At 63.3% G+C, this 14,528-nt stretch overlaps 1 protein-coding gene across 4 annotated transcripts in view; it reads left to right on the plus strand.

The window, feature by feature from the left end:
• UNKL (unk like zinc finger) overlaps positions 1-14,528 on the plus strand; it is a 37,484-nt gene that overhangs the window by 17,179 nt on the left and 5,777 nt on the right. For 3 of the 4 annotated variants that reach the window (XM_047098087.1, XM_047098089.1, XM_047098086.1), the window contains 4 exons: positions 96-180; positions 548-627; positions 4,703-4,765; positions 7,839-7,980. In XM_047098087.1, the coding sequence (XP_046954043.1) occupies positions 96-180; positions 548-627; positions 4,703-4,765; positions 7,839-7,980 (370 nt within the window). The remainder of the gene's footprint in view (positions 1-95; positions 181-547; positions 628-4,702; positions 4,766-7,838; positions 7,981-14,528) is intronic. The other variant, XM_047098088.1, reaches the window with a different exon arrangement.

A 14,528-nucleotide genomic window follows, 5' to 3' on the forward strand; every position in this document is an offset into this window, starting at 1 on the left:
GGGTCCTCTGGGCTTCCCGTGGAAACCCGTTCCCAACCCAGCCCCTTTGTTTTACTGGTAGATTTTATTTGCTTTATTTTCTCTTTGCCGCCCAGATCTACAAGTCTACAAAGTGCAACGACATGCGCCAAACCGGTTACTGCCCCCGGGGCCCCTTCTGCGCCTTCGCACACGTGGAGAGTAAGTGTGTGACACCAGACTGCCCACGCGCCTGGAGCAGGAGGGGGGCCGGGAGCACCCCGCATGCTTTTCAGGGTCACTTCAGGCCGCCCCCCGCCCAGAGACCTCCCTACCTTGTGGCCGGCCCTGCGGTTCCCTGGGAGCAGACACCAACTCCGGCTGGCCCTCCTGGGGAGGGCGGCCAGTCCCTGCTGGACTCGCACGTCTTTCGGTGGCGCTGTGGCCGCCGTCCCCTGTCGCGCGGGGCGAGCGGCCTCCCCAGGCCCCCCTCCCCGGTCTGGGGACCCCTGGACCCCAGGTCGCCCTGCACGCAGCTCTGTTTGCAGCCAGCAGTCGCTCATGGCGCGCCACCTCCCTCTGTTGACAGAGAGCCTCGGAACGGCCAACGGCTGGGGCTGCCCCGCGCCCGCCCGCAGCTCCGCGGCCAGCAGCGGCCAGCCCGTGCACGTAAGTGGACGGCGTCCTGGGGAGGGTGTCGAGGGTGCCGTGTGGTTTTGTGAATGGCTGGGGACATGGATGGGTGTGGTCTCTGGGTGACTCGGCTGCACGGTCTGCCTGGGGGGGGGGGGGCGCCTCCTTCTAGAAGCCTGGGACAGCCCAGCCGAGCTCTGGCCTGGGCCGGCTGCCCCCAGACATGTCGGCACACATAAAACGTGGTCTCCAGCGAGCGTGGAGAAGGGGCCCTGTGTCCGGGTGGGTCTCCTCGCAGGTGGGTGGCCGTGGCGCCAAGGGGGGCATCCGGGCTGGGCAGGCCCCCGACGGCGGCCGGGGCCCTGGGTCCTGGGTCTGGCCCTGCAGGTCTGGCCTCTCAGGCATTGAGAGATGTGGGGGGCACCTCGGGGAGAGGATGGTCCTGACCTGGTTGGACTTCATGTCTGTGTGGTGGAGGACACCGGGGGGCCTCAGGCCTCATGCCCTGCCCTTCACCCTGGCGTCGTAGCGGGCTCCCCGTCTGCTCTCGCTCTGAGCTTTCGAAAGGGTGACGGGAGGGTGTTTGCATCTGCGTGTCGGATCTGCTGAGAAAGCGGCCCCTCGGCGAGGAGACTGGAGCCTCAGGCGTTTCCCCACCCGCCTTTCTTCCCACTTTGGGCTTTTGCTTTTTTAACTTTTCGTTTGGGTATATTTTTGTTTAATTAACTTATTTATTGAGAGAGAGAAAGAGCGAGCGTGCGCATGGGCAGGGAAGGGCACGGAGGGAGAGACCATCCCAAGTGGGCTCCCTGCTGTCAGCGCAGAGCCGGACACGGGGCTCGAACCCACAAACCGCGAGATTGTGACCTGAGCTGACATCAAGGGTCAGGCGCTCAGCCTGCTGAGCCCCGCAGCGCTCCTGCCCCCATTTGCGCTTTTTTTAGAAAAGGGGAAAACAGGAAAGTTGAGGAAAACCTGGGTGGAATTTACTTACGAGGAGCCGGGCAGTGATCCACCAGCTCGCGGTCTGTTCCGCGTCTCCGGCATCTCCGTGCCAGGCGGCGACACGGCCATCCTGCGTTCCCAGCGGGTCAGCACCCAGTGCCCCCCCACGCCCCGGCACGCGGGGCTTCGATCTGATCCCGAGACCATGGAGCCCGAAGACCAGACAGACAGCTCTCCCGCTGCGGCCCTGCAGGGTGTGGCGTGACCCCTCCTCGCCCCGGTGCTGACGGCAGATGGGCTCCCCTCACCCTGCAGCCTTGTCACGGGCCCGTCCACAAGGAGGACCGGGCTGCCCCTTCACACCCACGCTGGGCCTTTGTCCCTCTGCAAGCCCAGCTGGCGTCCTCTGGGGGAACCGAGCAGAGCAGAGCTCCGGACCCCCAGGAGCATAGCCGGGCGCTGGGCGTGGCAGGAAGCTCTCCCCCCTTCCCCCCCCCCCCATCTTAGTGGCTCCCAGTGGACCATGCCAGTCATGGGCTTAGGTGGTGGGCACGGGGCCACCGGCTTGCCCCCCCCGAGGGCCTAGGGTGAATGGAGCCTCGGGGGGCGGGGGTTGTGCCTCGGAGGCAACAGCCCGGGTGCGGTGGGTGACCCTGTGCCTTGGATGGCACGAGAACAGTGCCCACCCCTGCGGGCGTGGTCTGGTGAGGGGGTCTTTTATGTTCTTTTAATTATTTTGCAGTTTAAAAACCCTACTTGCTAAGGGCGCCTGGGTGGCTCAGTCACTTAACCATCTGACTCTTGATCTCAGCTCTGGTCTTGATCTCAGGGTGGTGAGTTCAAGCCCCGTGGCTCACGCCCAGCACGGGGCCTCCCTAAAAAAGGGGGATGGGGAATAAGGCAACCTGCTAGGACACGATGGGTGGCGGGTGCCAGGCTGCAGGGGGTTCCCCGCGGGTGGAGACGAGAGCAGCGTGGAGAGCACGCGGTATGCCGTGTTCCTCAACGGGGTCACGTCGCAAGACAACCGAAAACACGTATATCGCTCTCTGATCCCAGTTCCTGACCCAGAGCTCCTGAAACCCTTGTAACTTCCCAAGGGGATAAAAATACCTTGTGTTTCGGGGTGCCTGGGGTGCTCAGGTCACGATCTCACGATTGGTGGGTTCAAGCGCCGCTTCGGGCTCTGTGCCGACATCGTGGAGCCTGCTTAGGATTCTCTCTCTCCCTCTCTCTCTCTGCCCTTCCCTGCTTGCGTGCTCTCTCTCAAAATAAATAAACTTAAAAAAAAAAAAAAAAAGATTAAAAAAAGCCACCAAAACCCTCTTTTGTTTTGCAGAGGTGACTCTGGGTGGGCTCCTCGTAGCTCCTGGATGTGGGCTGGTCACCGGAAAGGCCAAGCCATGGTTAAAAGCTTGGGACTTTCTGCACCACCTGACATGATCTGGGGCAGGAAGGGGCTGCAGGTGGAATTAAGGGGGTGAGCCCCATGAAAATCGCTGAAGTGTGCGGTGTGGAGAGCGTCCGCACTGGCGACATCTCCATGCTGGCGGGTGGAGGCCCCCAGCTGCACAGGGACAGTAGCGCCCGCACTCGGGGCCCTCGCAGACCTCACCTGACATGTCTCTATCTGAACGTCTGTAGTGTTTAGTATATTATGTAATAATCCGGTAAACGTAAGTGCTTCCCTGAGCCCTGGGAGCGGTTCTAGAAATCGGCCAAACCTGAGGAGAGAGTGGTGGGAACCCTGATTCGGAGCCAGTGGGCCAGAGGCACAGGTGACAGGGTGGGGTGGAGGTTGCTGAAGCGGGGCCATCTTCAGGAGCTGACCCCAGGCAGAGGGTGTGGCCCAGCAGCAGGGAGCCTGGGGCAGGGGTGGCCGGAGAGGGGCCTGGACGAAGGGGCGAGGTCCCCACAGGGAGCCCTGGGTTGCAAAGGCAAACAGAACAGCTTCAGGAAACGCGTGCTTGGCCTGGAGGTATGTTCAGGTCTGTGGTCAGTGACTTCGGAGGCCCTCACCCCACCCTGCAGGTGGGGTCACTCTGGACAACAGAGATACAGGGAACTCCAAATACCAGCACGACCTCCGGGTTGAGCCCGAGGCCAAGTACTGCGTAGGAGGAAGGGGCCCGGGCAGGGCCTGCGTGGACACCTTTTCTTCCTCTGCCCCTGGTGATCACTCTGGGTCCTTCTACAAATCCAGAAACCAAAAAATAAAGGAAGAAAGGCCAGAAGGACGTGAAATACCACTACAAGTTAACTTAGTGTAAAAGTAGTCATAAAAATCAGAATCTGATTTTGTCCTTTGATCTGAAGGACATCTGGGTCTGTGGCCTTTGTGTTGATGTTTGACCTGGGGGAGCCCTGGTCCTGAGCTCTGTGAGCAAAGCCATCATTGGGCCCGGTTTTCCTGGCAGGTGGCTTGTCAGTCAAGATTTCTGTATGTGTCGGAGAGGGACAAATGTTTCCCTCTACCCTTTCACGTTCGGTACGGGGCCTCTGCAAATTAAACTGATAAAAGATAAACAGGACAGAAGCCTTATTGCTTATCCGTACAGAAGGTTTGGTGGTGAGGAAGTAAAGACCCCTTTGGGTCTAAGCAGACCTGGAGGCTCATATACCCTTTTAACAAAGAGCGGTAGATCGTGGAGAAGGGGCCACACAAAAGGAGTTTCTGCTCCTGGGGAGGTAAATTGTGGGACGGTAAATGTGTGGGGGAAAGCGATGTCGGATCAGGGTTACGTGGACGTAGTCGGGAGCGTCTGGTGGCTGAGGGTCGTCCTCTTCCCGGTGCGGGAGAGGCGAGGGGGTGCCTTCTCAAGGGCCAGGTGACACCCCGCTTTCAGCATTGTAGGTAGAATAATCCTTTGCTTCGGGATAGGTCTCCCCAAGACTTGCCCGGCTCTCCGGGCTCGGGTCTCACGACCTCTGGTCGCAGGGGGCACAGAGCTCACCCCCTCCTTCACACGGACCGGCCCGGAGGTTAGAGGTCAGCGTGCAGGTGTAAGAGACAGACTTGGGAGAACGGACAGAGGGTGGTAACTTGAACGCCTTTTCTGTTCTCTGAGATCCCCGGGCTCAGCGTTTTCTCTCCGGTGCGTGAAGCGGAGGTGTCTGTTTGTAAACCGTGCTGCTCTCTTCCAACCCTGGTGCTTTCCTGTTGTAGGCGAAGCGGAGAGAGTCACCTGCCGAGGGCAGCCACAAGGCCGCTGAGCAGGACAGCAAGCAGGTACCGCCCGGGGGGCTCCCGCTGTCCGCAGCGGGGCCGCCCTGTGTGCTGGGACTCTCGCACGTTCCCTCTTGACCCAGAGCCCTGTGCTTGTCCGTTCGCGACTTAATTATGTTTTCACTTAATTCTTAAACTGGCCTATTCCACACGTCTTTCGTCTCAACGTTCAAAACGTGTTTGTGTTGTACTTTGGACACAACGAAACCAAAACCTCCTGACGTTTTCCCCACGGGGAGTACGGGGCGCCCTTCGCAGCCGCCTCTGGTGGTCTGTGTGTGTCCGGGGGCTGCCCTAACAAAGCCCCGCGGACGGGGCAGCCCCAACCACTCACCGTCCGGAGCTGGGAGTCCTCGTGTCGGGGCCAGTGGGGTCGGCACCTCTGAGGCTATGCGGGAGCTGCCTCTGTCCTGGGCCCGTACGCAGCCGATGACTCCCTGTCTCGTCCTGCTCGCACCCCCCCCAGCCCCCTGGCCCCGGGTCTGGGTCTGTCTCCACATTTCCCCCTTTTCATAAGGACCCCGGTCATTGATTAGGACGGCCTCATGTGAACTTGATTTCCCTGGTAAAGACCCCGTCTCTGGGTCAGGTCACGCTCTGGTGTTTTGGGGGTCAGGACCCCGCGGAATGAGCTTCCGGGGACACAGGGCGGCCCACGACCGCATCCAAGCTGCATCTGGGCCAGTGTCTCTGGGGGCCGCTGTAGAGACTCCCTGCTCCCGCGTCACGGCTCGGGGACACGTGCACACCTGAGGTAATCACAGGCTCCCGCCATGAGTGTCCTCCACGTGTCCCCTCCGGTGAGGCTGCCGTGGCCTCAGCTGAGGCTTCCCTGAGCCCGACCCCGGTTCGGTGGCGCAGTTCCCGAAGGCTCTTCGGACCCGCTTGCCTGTTTTAAGCAACGCTTTCGTCCTGGCCACCACTGCCGTCCGTCCCCGTCCCCGTAAGACAAGAGGGCCTGAGCCTCTGGGAGGCCTGGGGTGCGGTGCGGGAGGGCAGCGGGGGCCCCGGCCCCCCCAGGCCCAGCACATCGCCACTTGTCACTGGCCCCTGTCGTCTTCCTTCTCCATTCCTACGCGGGCGACACACCCGGTCCCTCTCTGCCCCGGTTTGCTTGGCGCCCACCTGAGGCCACCCCCTCGGGACTCTCCAGAGTGACCCCGACATTCTTCGTGGCCTCGGGAGCTTTGAGATCCGCAGGGGAGTTGAGGGTAAACTGTTTTCTGGCAGCGTTTTGGAGAGTAAAGTGGATAAGACGTTCGTTGCGAATCCGAAGCAGGAAACGTTAGCGGCCACGGAGCCAACGCACGGGGGCCTCGGGACGTGGTGCTGCCACCGCCTGACGCGTCCTCACGTGCTGGCAGCCCGAGGAGCCCGCGTGGCTCATCTACAGGTCCCCTCCCACCTGCGCCCGGAGACGCCCTCCGTCCCACCCAAAGCTGGGCTCCGGGGACCTCGAGTGCCCGGTGGGAGGACTGGAAGGCCAGCGGAGGGGCTCCCGGCGTTTCCCTGGGACCCTCCGTTTGAAAGGCCTCGGGGCCGGAGGCCGGCCCTCTGGGGACCCCTCCCTCGCCTGTGGGCCCCAGTCTGCCCCGGCTGGGGGACACCCCAGCCCCCCCAGCCTTGAGAGCGTTATTCTCGGTTTTCGGGATAAAGCGTCCCCTGACGTCTTTGAGAGACACAGTCCCTGCGCTGTGACTTTGTGGGCGGGTGAAGTCACAGCAGGCACCTCGGGCCCCCGGCTCAGCGTTTGGGCTTGGCTGTGAGGTGTCTCGGAGCGTCCTTGTTGCTGCCACCCTTCCCGCCTCGCCCGGGGCTGCTGGGGCGGGCGGGAGGCACCCCTCCCCGTGCTGAGGAGACAGTCTGCCCCTGGGCCCGAGCCCCGGGAGCGCCGGCGACTTTGGCGTCCGGACTGATGCAGTTCATGTTAATTTTACGACAGCCTCATACGCGCGGTGACCGGCCGTCGCGGGGTCGGTCACCGAGGGCCCCTCGTGAGCGAGGCTAGCCGGCCGGGAAACACTCAGAGGAGCTTTGCTGTGTGTGTTCCTCTCTCCCCGCCGCTCCCCGCGCAAAACCTATGTTCATGTGTGGGTGAAATTTCACTTAAGCCGACAAACTAGTGAAATCCTCCCCCCTTGTGGTGGTGGAGCTCGCCCCCCCCCGAAGTGAACTTCTGCTGGCGCATTTTGAAGCGAAACCCAGACGCCACACGCTTCCCTTTGGTGTGGCTTCTGGGCCCTGGTGTCACAGCGACCTCGGGTGGGCTGCGGACGGACGCAGCTGCCGTGTGTCGAGCAGCCCCGGCCTGCGGCTCTGTGTCATTTGCTTGGGACGGTGAGGTGCCGCCCAGACCCGGCTGGCTCTTCTGGGCTGCTCTCCGCAACTCGGATAACGTGCGGCACCCAGGTTGTTGCCTGAGTACCGAGAGGTAAAAACCTGACATCGTAGGGCCGGTTTTGCTTTTGGAGGCCGTGTGGGCTCCCTACTTACGTCTTTTTTTTTTTTTTTAAATAAACTCTTTTTTAATGTTTGCTTATTTTGAGAGAGAGCGAGCCAGCCCGGGAGGGGCAGAGAGAGGGAGAGAAAATCCCAAGCAGGCTCCATCCACACTGTCAGCTCGGGGAGCCTGACACGGGGCTGGATCCCACGTATGGAGATCGTGACCTGAACCGAAATCAAGAGTTGGACGCTTAACCCACTGAGCCCCCCCAGGCTCCCCTCTGGTCAGGCCTTTGGGTGGATTGTGTTTTGCTGCCCTAGATCAGCTGTTGGCAGCCATTTCTGCAGAAAAGCTCCTTGGATCGGACACTTTCTAGATGGATGTGTTCAGTCCCTGATTAGCCAGCCAATCTTGACTGCAGCTGTCGTGCTGACTGCAACCAACTCGGCCTTTACGGCCCCCCCTAGAACGTTTGGAAGAGTCGGACCTCTGTTTTGCTTTGGGGATCGAAGTCGGACGACCGTCCCGTCCGTGACCCCGCGCCCTTCTGCTCTCCCCCGGGTCCGCCGTCACTGCGCCCTCACGGCGGCCGTTGTGTGCGCACGCCCGCTCACCTCGTGTGTCTTTGCGCAGAACCACCTGCCGGTGTCCACAGGGGCTCATCCGCCCGCCCCCAGCCTGGGTTCCAGCGTGGCGTCCAGCACCGGCTCTGGCAGCTCCTCCCCGGCCGCCCTGCCCTCGGCTCCCCGCACCCACCCGCCTGAGCCCGCCCCAGGTAGGTCTAAAACTTCCCTCGCGGCTCCCCGACTTTTCTTTGCGCTTACGTCGTGTCTTTTCAGGACCCGCTGCACGCGTGTTTCGGTCACCTGTCACTTGGCTGTGCTGCCCGTGACCTAGAAACCCCCGCCCCCCGCGTCCCTGGGAGTCACAGGCTGCAGAGGGGACCAGGACCCTTGGGCCGAGGCTGTGGCCCCTGGTCACCACGACCAGGGTGGGAGGGGTTTGGGATGCAGCCGAGGGCAGCGGCACGGCTGAGGGGCCCTTAGCCCCGGGGAGTCCTAGAGGGTTTGCGGACCGATGAGGGGAGGGGCTGTCCTGAGAGCCGGGAAGAGCGGCGGGCACGGAGCTGGGGGGAGACCCGGCCCCCGGCCCCTCAGGCCACGTCCGGCTGCACCTGCGGACGCTCGTGTCGCTGAGCTCCCCAAAACCTGCATTTCTGTCCCGGCCAAGGGAGACCCGGCAAGGGCTCTGCTCGTGGCGTTTCCACGTCCTCTGCGCCAGGGCAGGCTGGGCAGGCGTGGCCGCGGGCAGGCCGGGGAGGCCGCTGCGGAGCGGTCTGCCCTGGGGTACACGCGTCCTGTCCGCCTCCTTCCTGGTGCGGGGCGGGTGCCGGCTCCGCCCACGTTCCCACGTCAGGGCACCACGTCGACGCCAGAGCTGGCCACGTGGTCGGGCCCAGGGTGGTATTTCCCGCCCGGAGAGAACTGTCCGTTGCCGACAGCCAAGGATGGCACGCACGTTGTTTTCCACGCCTCAGCACCTGTGGACGCCAGTCACGCCACTGGCCGTGGGGTCGTGGCTGAGACGCAGGTGGGGACGATGGCAGCCAAGGCAAGGGAGGAGAGGTGTTAAGGGAGGAGAGGTGTCCTCTCAGTGGCCATTTAGACGGCAAATCTTGGGCTCGGGCCATCAGAGCACCTGGTGTCCCTTGTGCTGATGTGAGGGATGCCGGGCAGGCGTGCTTGACCTTGCTACCCGTGTCGCGGCTGCCTCCTGGGGCACTTCTACCCATGTGGGGCTCGAGGCTACCGCCCCTGTGCTCACTCTGAGCTGCAAAGGGCCGCCTTATTCTGGAACCCCGGGGCCTTGTGTGGCCAGGCACGTCTTCCTGCACGGCCCCGGCGTTCCTGCACGGGCTCCACGGTGGAGCTGTCCGACTGCCAAAGAACCCTCTAGAGTCCAGCTTGCCCAGCTCTCTGAGGACAGGGTGTCCTTGATGAAACCACCCCTCCCCCTGCTGGTGTTTCTGAGCCCTGACCTCGGTTCCTTGCCCTGCACACTCTTGTGCCTCCCCCCCCCCCCCCCCCCCCGCCCCACCAGCTTCCCTGTGCTGGTCTTTTGTGGAAATCCTGTCCACGTAGGAGTGAAGACTAAACCGACTCTTGCCTGGGCTCTGCCTTAGACTAGCGGAGTTTGTTCAAGTCCTCACATACTTCATAGGGTGCGTCCGTGTGGGTTCTCTTTTAAGCAAAAACAGGCACGTGTGTGTTATTTTACGTTGACGTGGAATTGGGGTGGAGCGAGGTGTCCTTCCTGAACCCCTGAACCCCAGAGGCCTCTGGGCTTGCGTGCTGGGCTTGCGTGCACTGGACCTGGCCGGTGGGCTTGAGAACTCAGCCCTCAGACTCACGCGCGCCGGCAGAGAGCAGAGGCCAGGGCAGAGGCTCGAGGTCTCTCTGCCCTTGTCTGAACTTGGGGCCAAAACACAGCAGGAGGGCAGCCGGAGCCAGCCTGGCCTCTGAGCAGGTTCTCTGCCCACTCGAGGGAGCCGAACAGTTTGTGGTCACAGAACGGAGATCGGAACTGTGTGTGTCTGAAGGGCTCCTCCAGAGCGCGTTAGCCTCGAGGCGCCTGGCTGACTCACATGCGGTGGGGGACCGTCTCGGTGGCGCGTGGGGCGCCTGCGCACAGGAGTCCTTGGTTACTCCCTGGAAATGAGCCGGAAAGCCATTGGTATAAATGGCATGCTTCATTTTGTTGTTTTGTGTTTTATGTGTAAAAAACACGGTTTTTAAAAATAAGGCTTATTGTCCCCAGTTTAAGGGTAGCAACAGTCAAGTGTGAGCATCGCGGGAAAGTAATTAGGAGAATGAAGTCCCTGCCACCTATCAGGAGAGGCCGTCCTCAGCTCTGCTCACCTGAGCGGGCGAAAGCACTGGATGCACCTGTGCCCCCTGGGGTTGTGTGGTGACCCACGGGGCCTCTGCCTGGTTCCACGCGTCACCATCTTGCAGTTCATTCTTTCATTGACATAAGTGTTTCCTGAACCAAGTGCCCAGAGGCGAGGAGATTAATTCCTGTTCGGGATCAACACGGTCTGTTCACAGAAAACTGCTGCTGCTGAATCCTGAGCTGCTGCCGCAGTAGGGGCCTCCTTTCTCTGAACACGCTCTTGAGACCCCCAGTCAAATCATGTGCCAGTTAACAGGGGCCCCAGCTGGGAGAAGTAACACACCCCTCACAGCTGCCCTCTGGTCCCCGGAGGGCCCGTCCGGGCTGTCCTTCTGTCGCCGAGGACCCCAGGGCTCAGGGGCGCCTGGATCGAAGAGCCTGCTCTACCTACCTAGGGCCTAGCGGGTGTAGACCCGGTCCTTTTCTGCTCGTAGTCTGGTTCAGGCTATATCGTTACTAATGCAGTGCCTACAAAGAACGAGTAAATTCTAAAATAAATAGGTGCTGTTTGCAAACTAATTGTGTATTCGGTGGTTTAGTGGAGTCATTTCAGGGCCACTTGACAAGAGGCCATTTCCTTTGTCTCTATGAGCAGGCTGCCGGTGAAAATAGTCCCCTGCGGAGCTGGTGGCCTGGGGTGGCCGCGGGGCTGTGGGCAGCTGACTCTCCGTGACCTCCGAGGGCAGGGGTCATGGCTTGTTCGCCCTGACCGCTGCCTCGTGTGCGTTTTCACCTGAGCGGGTCCGCCTGGAGCCAAGATGCTTCCTTACCTGAAGGAAAGCGGCCCTGCCCGGCGAGGCCCCCCGCGAGCACCTGGACCCGGGCTTTGGGCTCAGCGCCGGGAGGGGCCAGGGCCGGGGGGGGGGGGGGGTGCTGCGCGCCCGGCCGGGGCCACACAGGGGGCCAGGGGGTGGGGCCGCCCCCCCCTCCCTCCCAGGACTCCGAGCGGCGGGGCCGCCCACGCACACCTGCTGGCTGGCGCGCACCCCGACAGGTGCGGCGGGGGCGGGGCCGGCGGAGTGGGCGGGTTGGCCGGAGGGTTGCGTCACCCGGGGCGGCCCGGCGGGGGCGGGTGTAAGGCTTACGTCACCGGGGGCGGGACGGACCTGAGGGTTACGTCACCCGGGGGCGGGGCGGCGCAGGGAGGGCGGGGAGCGGGCTGCGTTTGAATCGGCGGCGGCGGCGCGGTAGACGGTGAGTCAGCATCGTCAGCCCCGCGCCGCCAGGGTGCGGGTCGTCGTTATGCGGAACTGGCTGTGCACCCCCGGCGAGGTGAGAGCCAACCCCCTCTCTCGACGCGCCTCCCCGCGAGGCCCGCGAACCGCCCCTCCCCAGGTGCGCCGCACCCCCACGTGCCAACCCCCCCAGGTGGGGTGCGTCTCCCACCACCACCCCCCCCCCGCTCCATCCCGCTCCCCCGGGGGCCTCCTCCCCAGGCGCGCCACCCCTCGCCCTCCCCCCTCCTCCCCAGGTGCACACCTCCTCCTCTCCAGGTGCTCCTCGGACCCGCTCCGGTCGCCCGCCCCCGGGGCCGAGAGTGACCGCCGGGGTCAGCACCGGGTTCCGCGGAGGCTCTGCGAGGAGGCGAAGGCGAACGTCCCCTTTCCGGGCACCTGCTCGGCAGAGGCGCCCTTTGGTCCCCTGCGTGGGCGCGCCGCAGGGCTTCTCCGGGGGAGGGGGGGCCCGCGTTACCTAGCCGAGGTGGGTCTTTTGCTCCGCGGCGAGGACCGGGTTCCTGCCTTGTCCTGCCGAGAACCGTCGGCTGCACCGTCGGAAATTGAGGCCGGTGGGTGGGTTTGCCAGGCGCTTCACCCTGCGGTCGGGGCAGGTCGGCCTGCGGGGTGAGGGCATCCCGGCCGCGGCGGGCGCGCGTGTTAGGAGCGCGCCCGGCGTCGGGGCTTCCCCGTTCTGTCCTGTGTGCATTGTCCCTGCGCGTCCCTTGACCCCGAAGGACCGCGTCGCCTCTCGGATGTGCTGTGTCATGTCAGGGTCGGGGTTTTGCCAGGGCCGTTACTCAGCAGTTCTCCCGCGATTTCTCATTAACATCTGGGCGGTTCCTGGCAGTTGGGCAAGGCGGGTTTTGGGTCAGAGGCAGAGCTTACGTAATTCGGTTCATCTGGATCTTGAGTGTTAAAGCCTCTTTGAAAGTCAGCTCTTCCTTGAAGAGAACATCCCAGAAGACCTGGGTCTGAGTCAGAGAGCCGAGAGGTGCAGTAGGCGTGGGACCACCGCGGACACCCAAGCAGCCAGGGCACCCTGGCCTCGGCCGGCCGCTGTCCGCTGGGGGCTGGCTCCTCCGTGTCACTCTGGACCAGGGGGCTTCTTTGTGCTGAGTCATGGGGCGGGGGTCGGGGAGTGTGACAAGGCTGGGTCTGTTCAAGGTGAGGAAAAGCTCTTGCTTCAGCCTGTTTTCCTCGTCCGTCTCTTCATTTCTGGTTTTGTTATTCAGAAAGTGGTTCTGGAACTTTGTTGGCGTTAAAGCACACCACCCGTCAGCCCCTCCTGAGACCCCAGGTGCTGAAAGCTAGATCCCTGTGGTCAGGCCTGGCCGGCCTGCAAGTCCGGGCCGGAGGCCCAGGGGGCACGAGGGGCCAGGGCCAGGGGTGGGGGGCAGAGCAGGTGGTGGACAGGTGGGGGTAGAGCAGGGGGTGTAGTGCTGGGGGGCGGGGAGGGCAGGGCGCCCTGCACCTGGTGCTGGTGGTGCATGGAGTGGGGACAGCCGGCGAGTTTTGGAGGCCCAGCAGGCGGTCTCCCAGGACCCCTGGCTGCAGCCTGGCATCAGCTGAAGGGTAGCGGAGAGGCTGGGGTGGGAGGAGCCTGGCCATAAGTGTCCACCAGTACACCAGGGGCATGTTCTTTGTGGGCAGTAGGACTCGACCTGCGGGGCTGGCCTCCTAGAAAGGTCGCTCTTGGGACAGTGCAGGTGGGGGACGAGGGGCAGCCTGCAGAGATGGCTGGAGCTTGGGGCCCTCACCGGCGAGGGTTCAGGGAGGATGGAGAGGCCGAGGGCTCCTGGCTTCTGCTCAGTGTCTGGGCCCTCGTGTTCCCGGAGTTTGAGAAGCTGCTGGTGAGGCAGTAGGTCCTCTCCCTGGTAGGAGGTGGTGAGGCGCCCTTGCTGGGAGATGCCGGTGTCTGAGGGTTAGGGCTGCCGAAGCCAGGTGTGTGTGTGCGTGTGTGTGTGTGTGTGGGTGTGTGCGTGTGTGCGCGCGCGCACGCTCGTGGAGCAGGGATGGGACGGGACAGGACGGGCCAGGCCTCTAGGGCTGAGAAGTCGGCCATAGCGGAGGAGGGTGAGGGACGGGGTGTGAGGGTGGGCTGCCTTTGACCGGGGCCCGGGGGCATGGGTGCCAGCTGGCACGGCTTGGCTGTGGTTTGTAGTGAGGGGGAAGTAGGAGGTCAAGAAAGCGGGCATTGGTCAGCAAGGGGTGGGCCTGAGAGCAAGTGGGCCCTACGTTCACGGCAAGGGGAGACGGGTCTGCCTGGGGCGGGTGGGGGGGGGCACCCAGCAGTTCTGGGCCCTGGGCCTGCAGAAGGTGCCTGGTACCTGGAGACGATGGTTGCCGGGGGTGTCCATGGCCCCCATTATTGTGGGGTAAATTACGTGCCCCCAGAAAATACGTCTCTGTTCTGACCCCCCTCACCCCCCAACCTGTGAACACAACTGCTTGGATGCAGGCTCTCCAGGTGCAGTCAAGGTAAAGTGAGGTCATCGGGCTGGGCCCTGATCCAGCGTGCCTTGGGTCTGAATAAGAAGGTACTTTGGAACCCACACGGGAGGCGGAGGGTGGGGTGGTGCATCCGCCAGCCCCAAGCAGCTAGACTGCGCCATTGGAGGGAGCCCAGCCTTGCGCACGTTGGTCTGGACTTCGGGCTCCCAACCGCGAGAACGCATGAGTCGGTGCTCGGTCGGGGCGGCCCCTGGACGCAGATGCCCCTGTGCTCCTGGGCGTCAGGAAGAACGAGCCGGCCGGAGGCACCTGCTGTAAAGGAGGCCGGAGAAGCAAGCGTTGGGAGCCCCCCGTGGGGGCCGGGCCCCACAGGCGGGCCGGCGGTGTCTCCCGAGCGCGAGGGTGCGGAGGGGGGGTCTTGGTGCCGCAGTGGGCTCCCTGGGTCTCCCGGGCTAGGCCTCTCTGCTCTTCAGAGTGATTGGGGGATTTGAGGGGTGCCCGGACCAGCTGGCACCCTTCGCGTTCGCCTCCTTTCGGGATGAGTCCCTCGCGAGTCTTTAAAATCTCTGTTGGAAGAGTGTTTCCTTTGGAGTGGGCAGGCCCGAGGCGGGCTGGGGTTCGTGCTCCTGGCTGTGGCTGTGGAGTGGGTGCGGCAGTGGTGACGAGACAGACAGACCTCGCCAGGCAGCGCGGTGCTCTCCTG

The sequence above is a fragment of the Lynx rufus genome, unplaced genomic scaffold, assembly GCF_022079265.1.
Source record: "Lynx rufus isolate CCGP_SWC_20201006 ecotype Redwood Valley unplaced genomic scaffold, mLynRuf1.p SCAF_43, whole genome shotgun sequence".
Taxonomy (NCBI): Eukaryota; Metazoa; Chordata; class Mammalia; order Carnivora; family Felidae; genus Lynx; species Lynx rufus.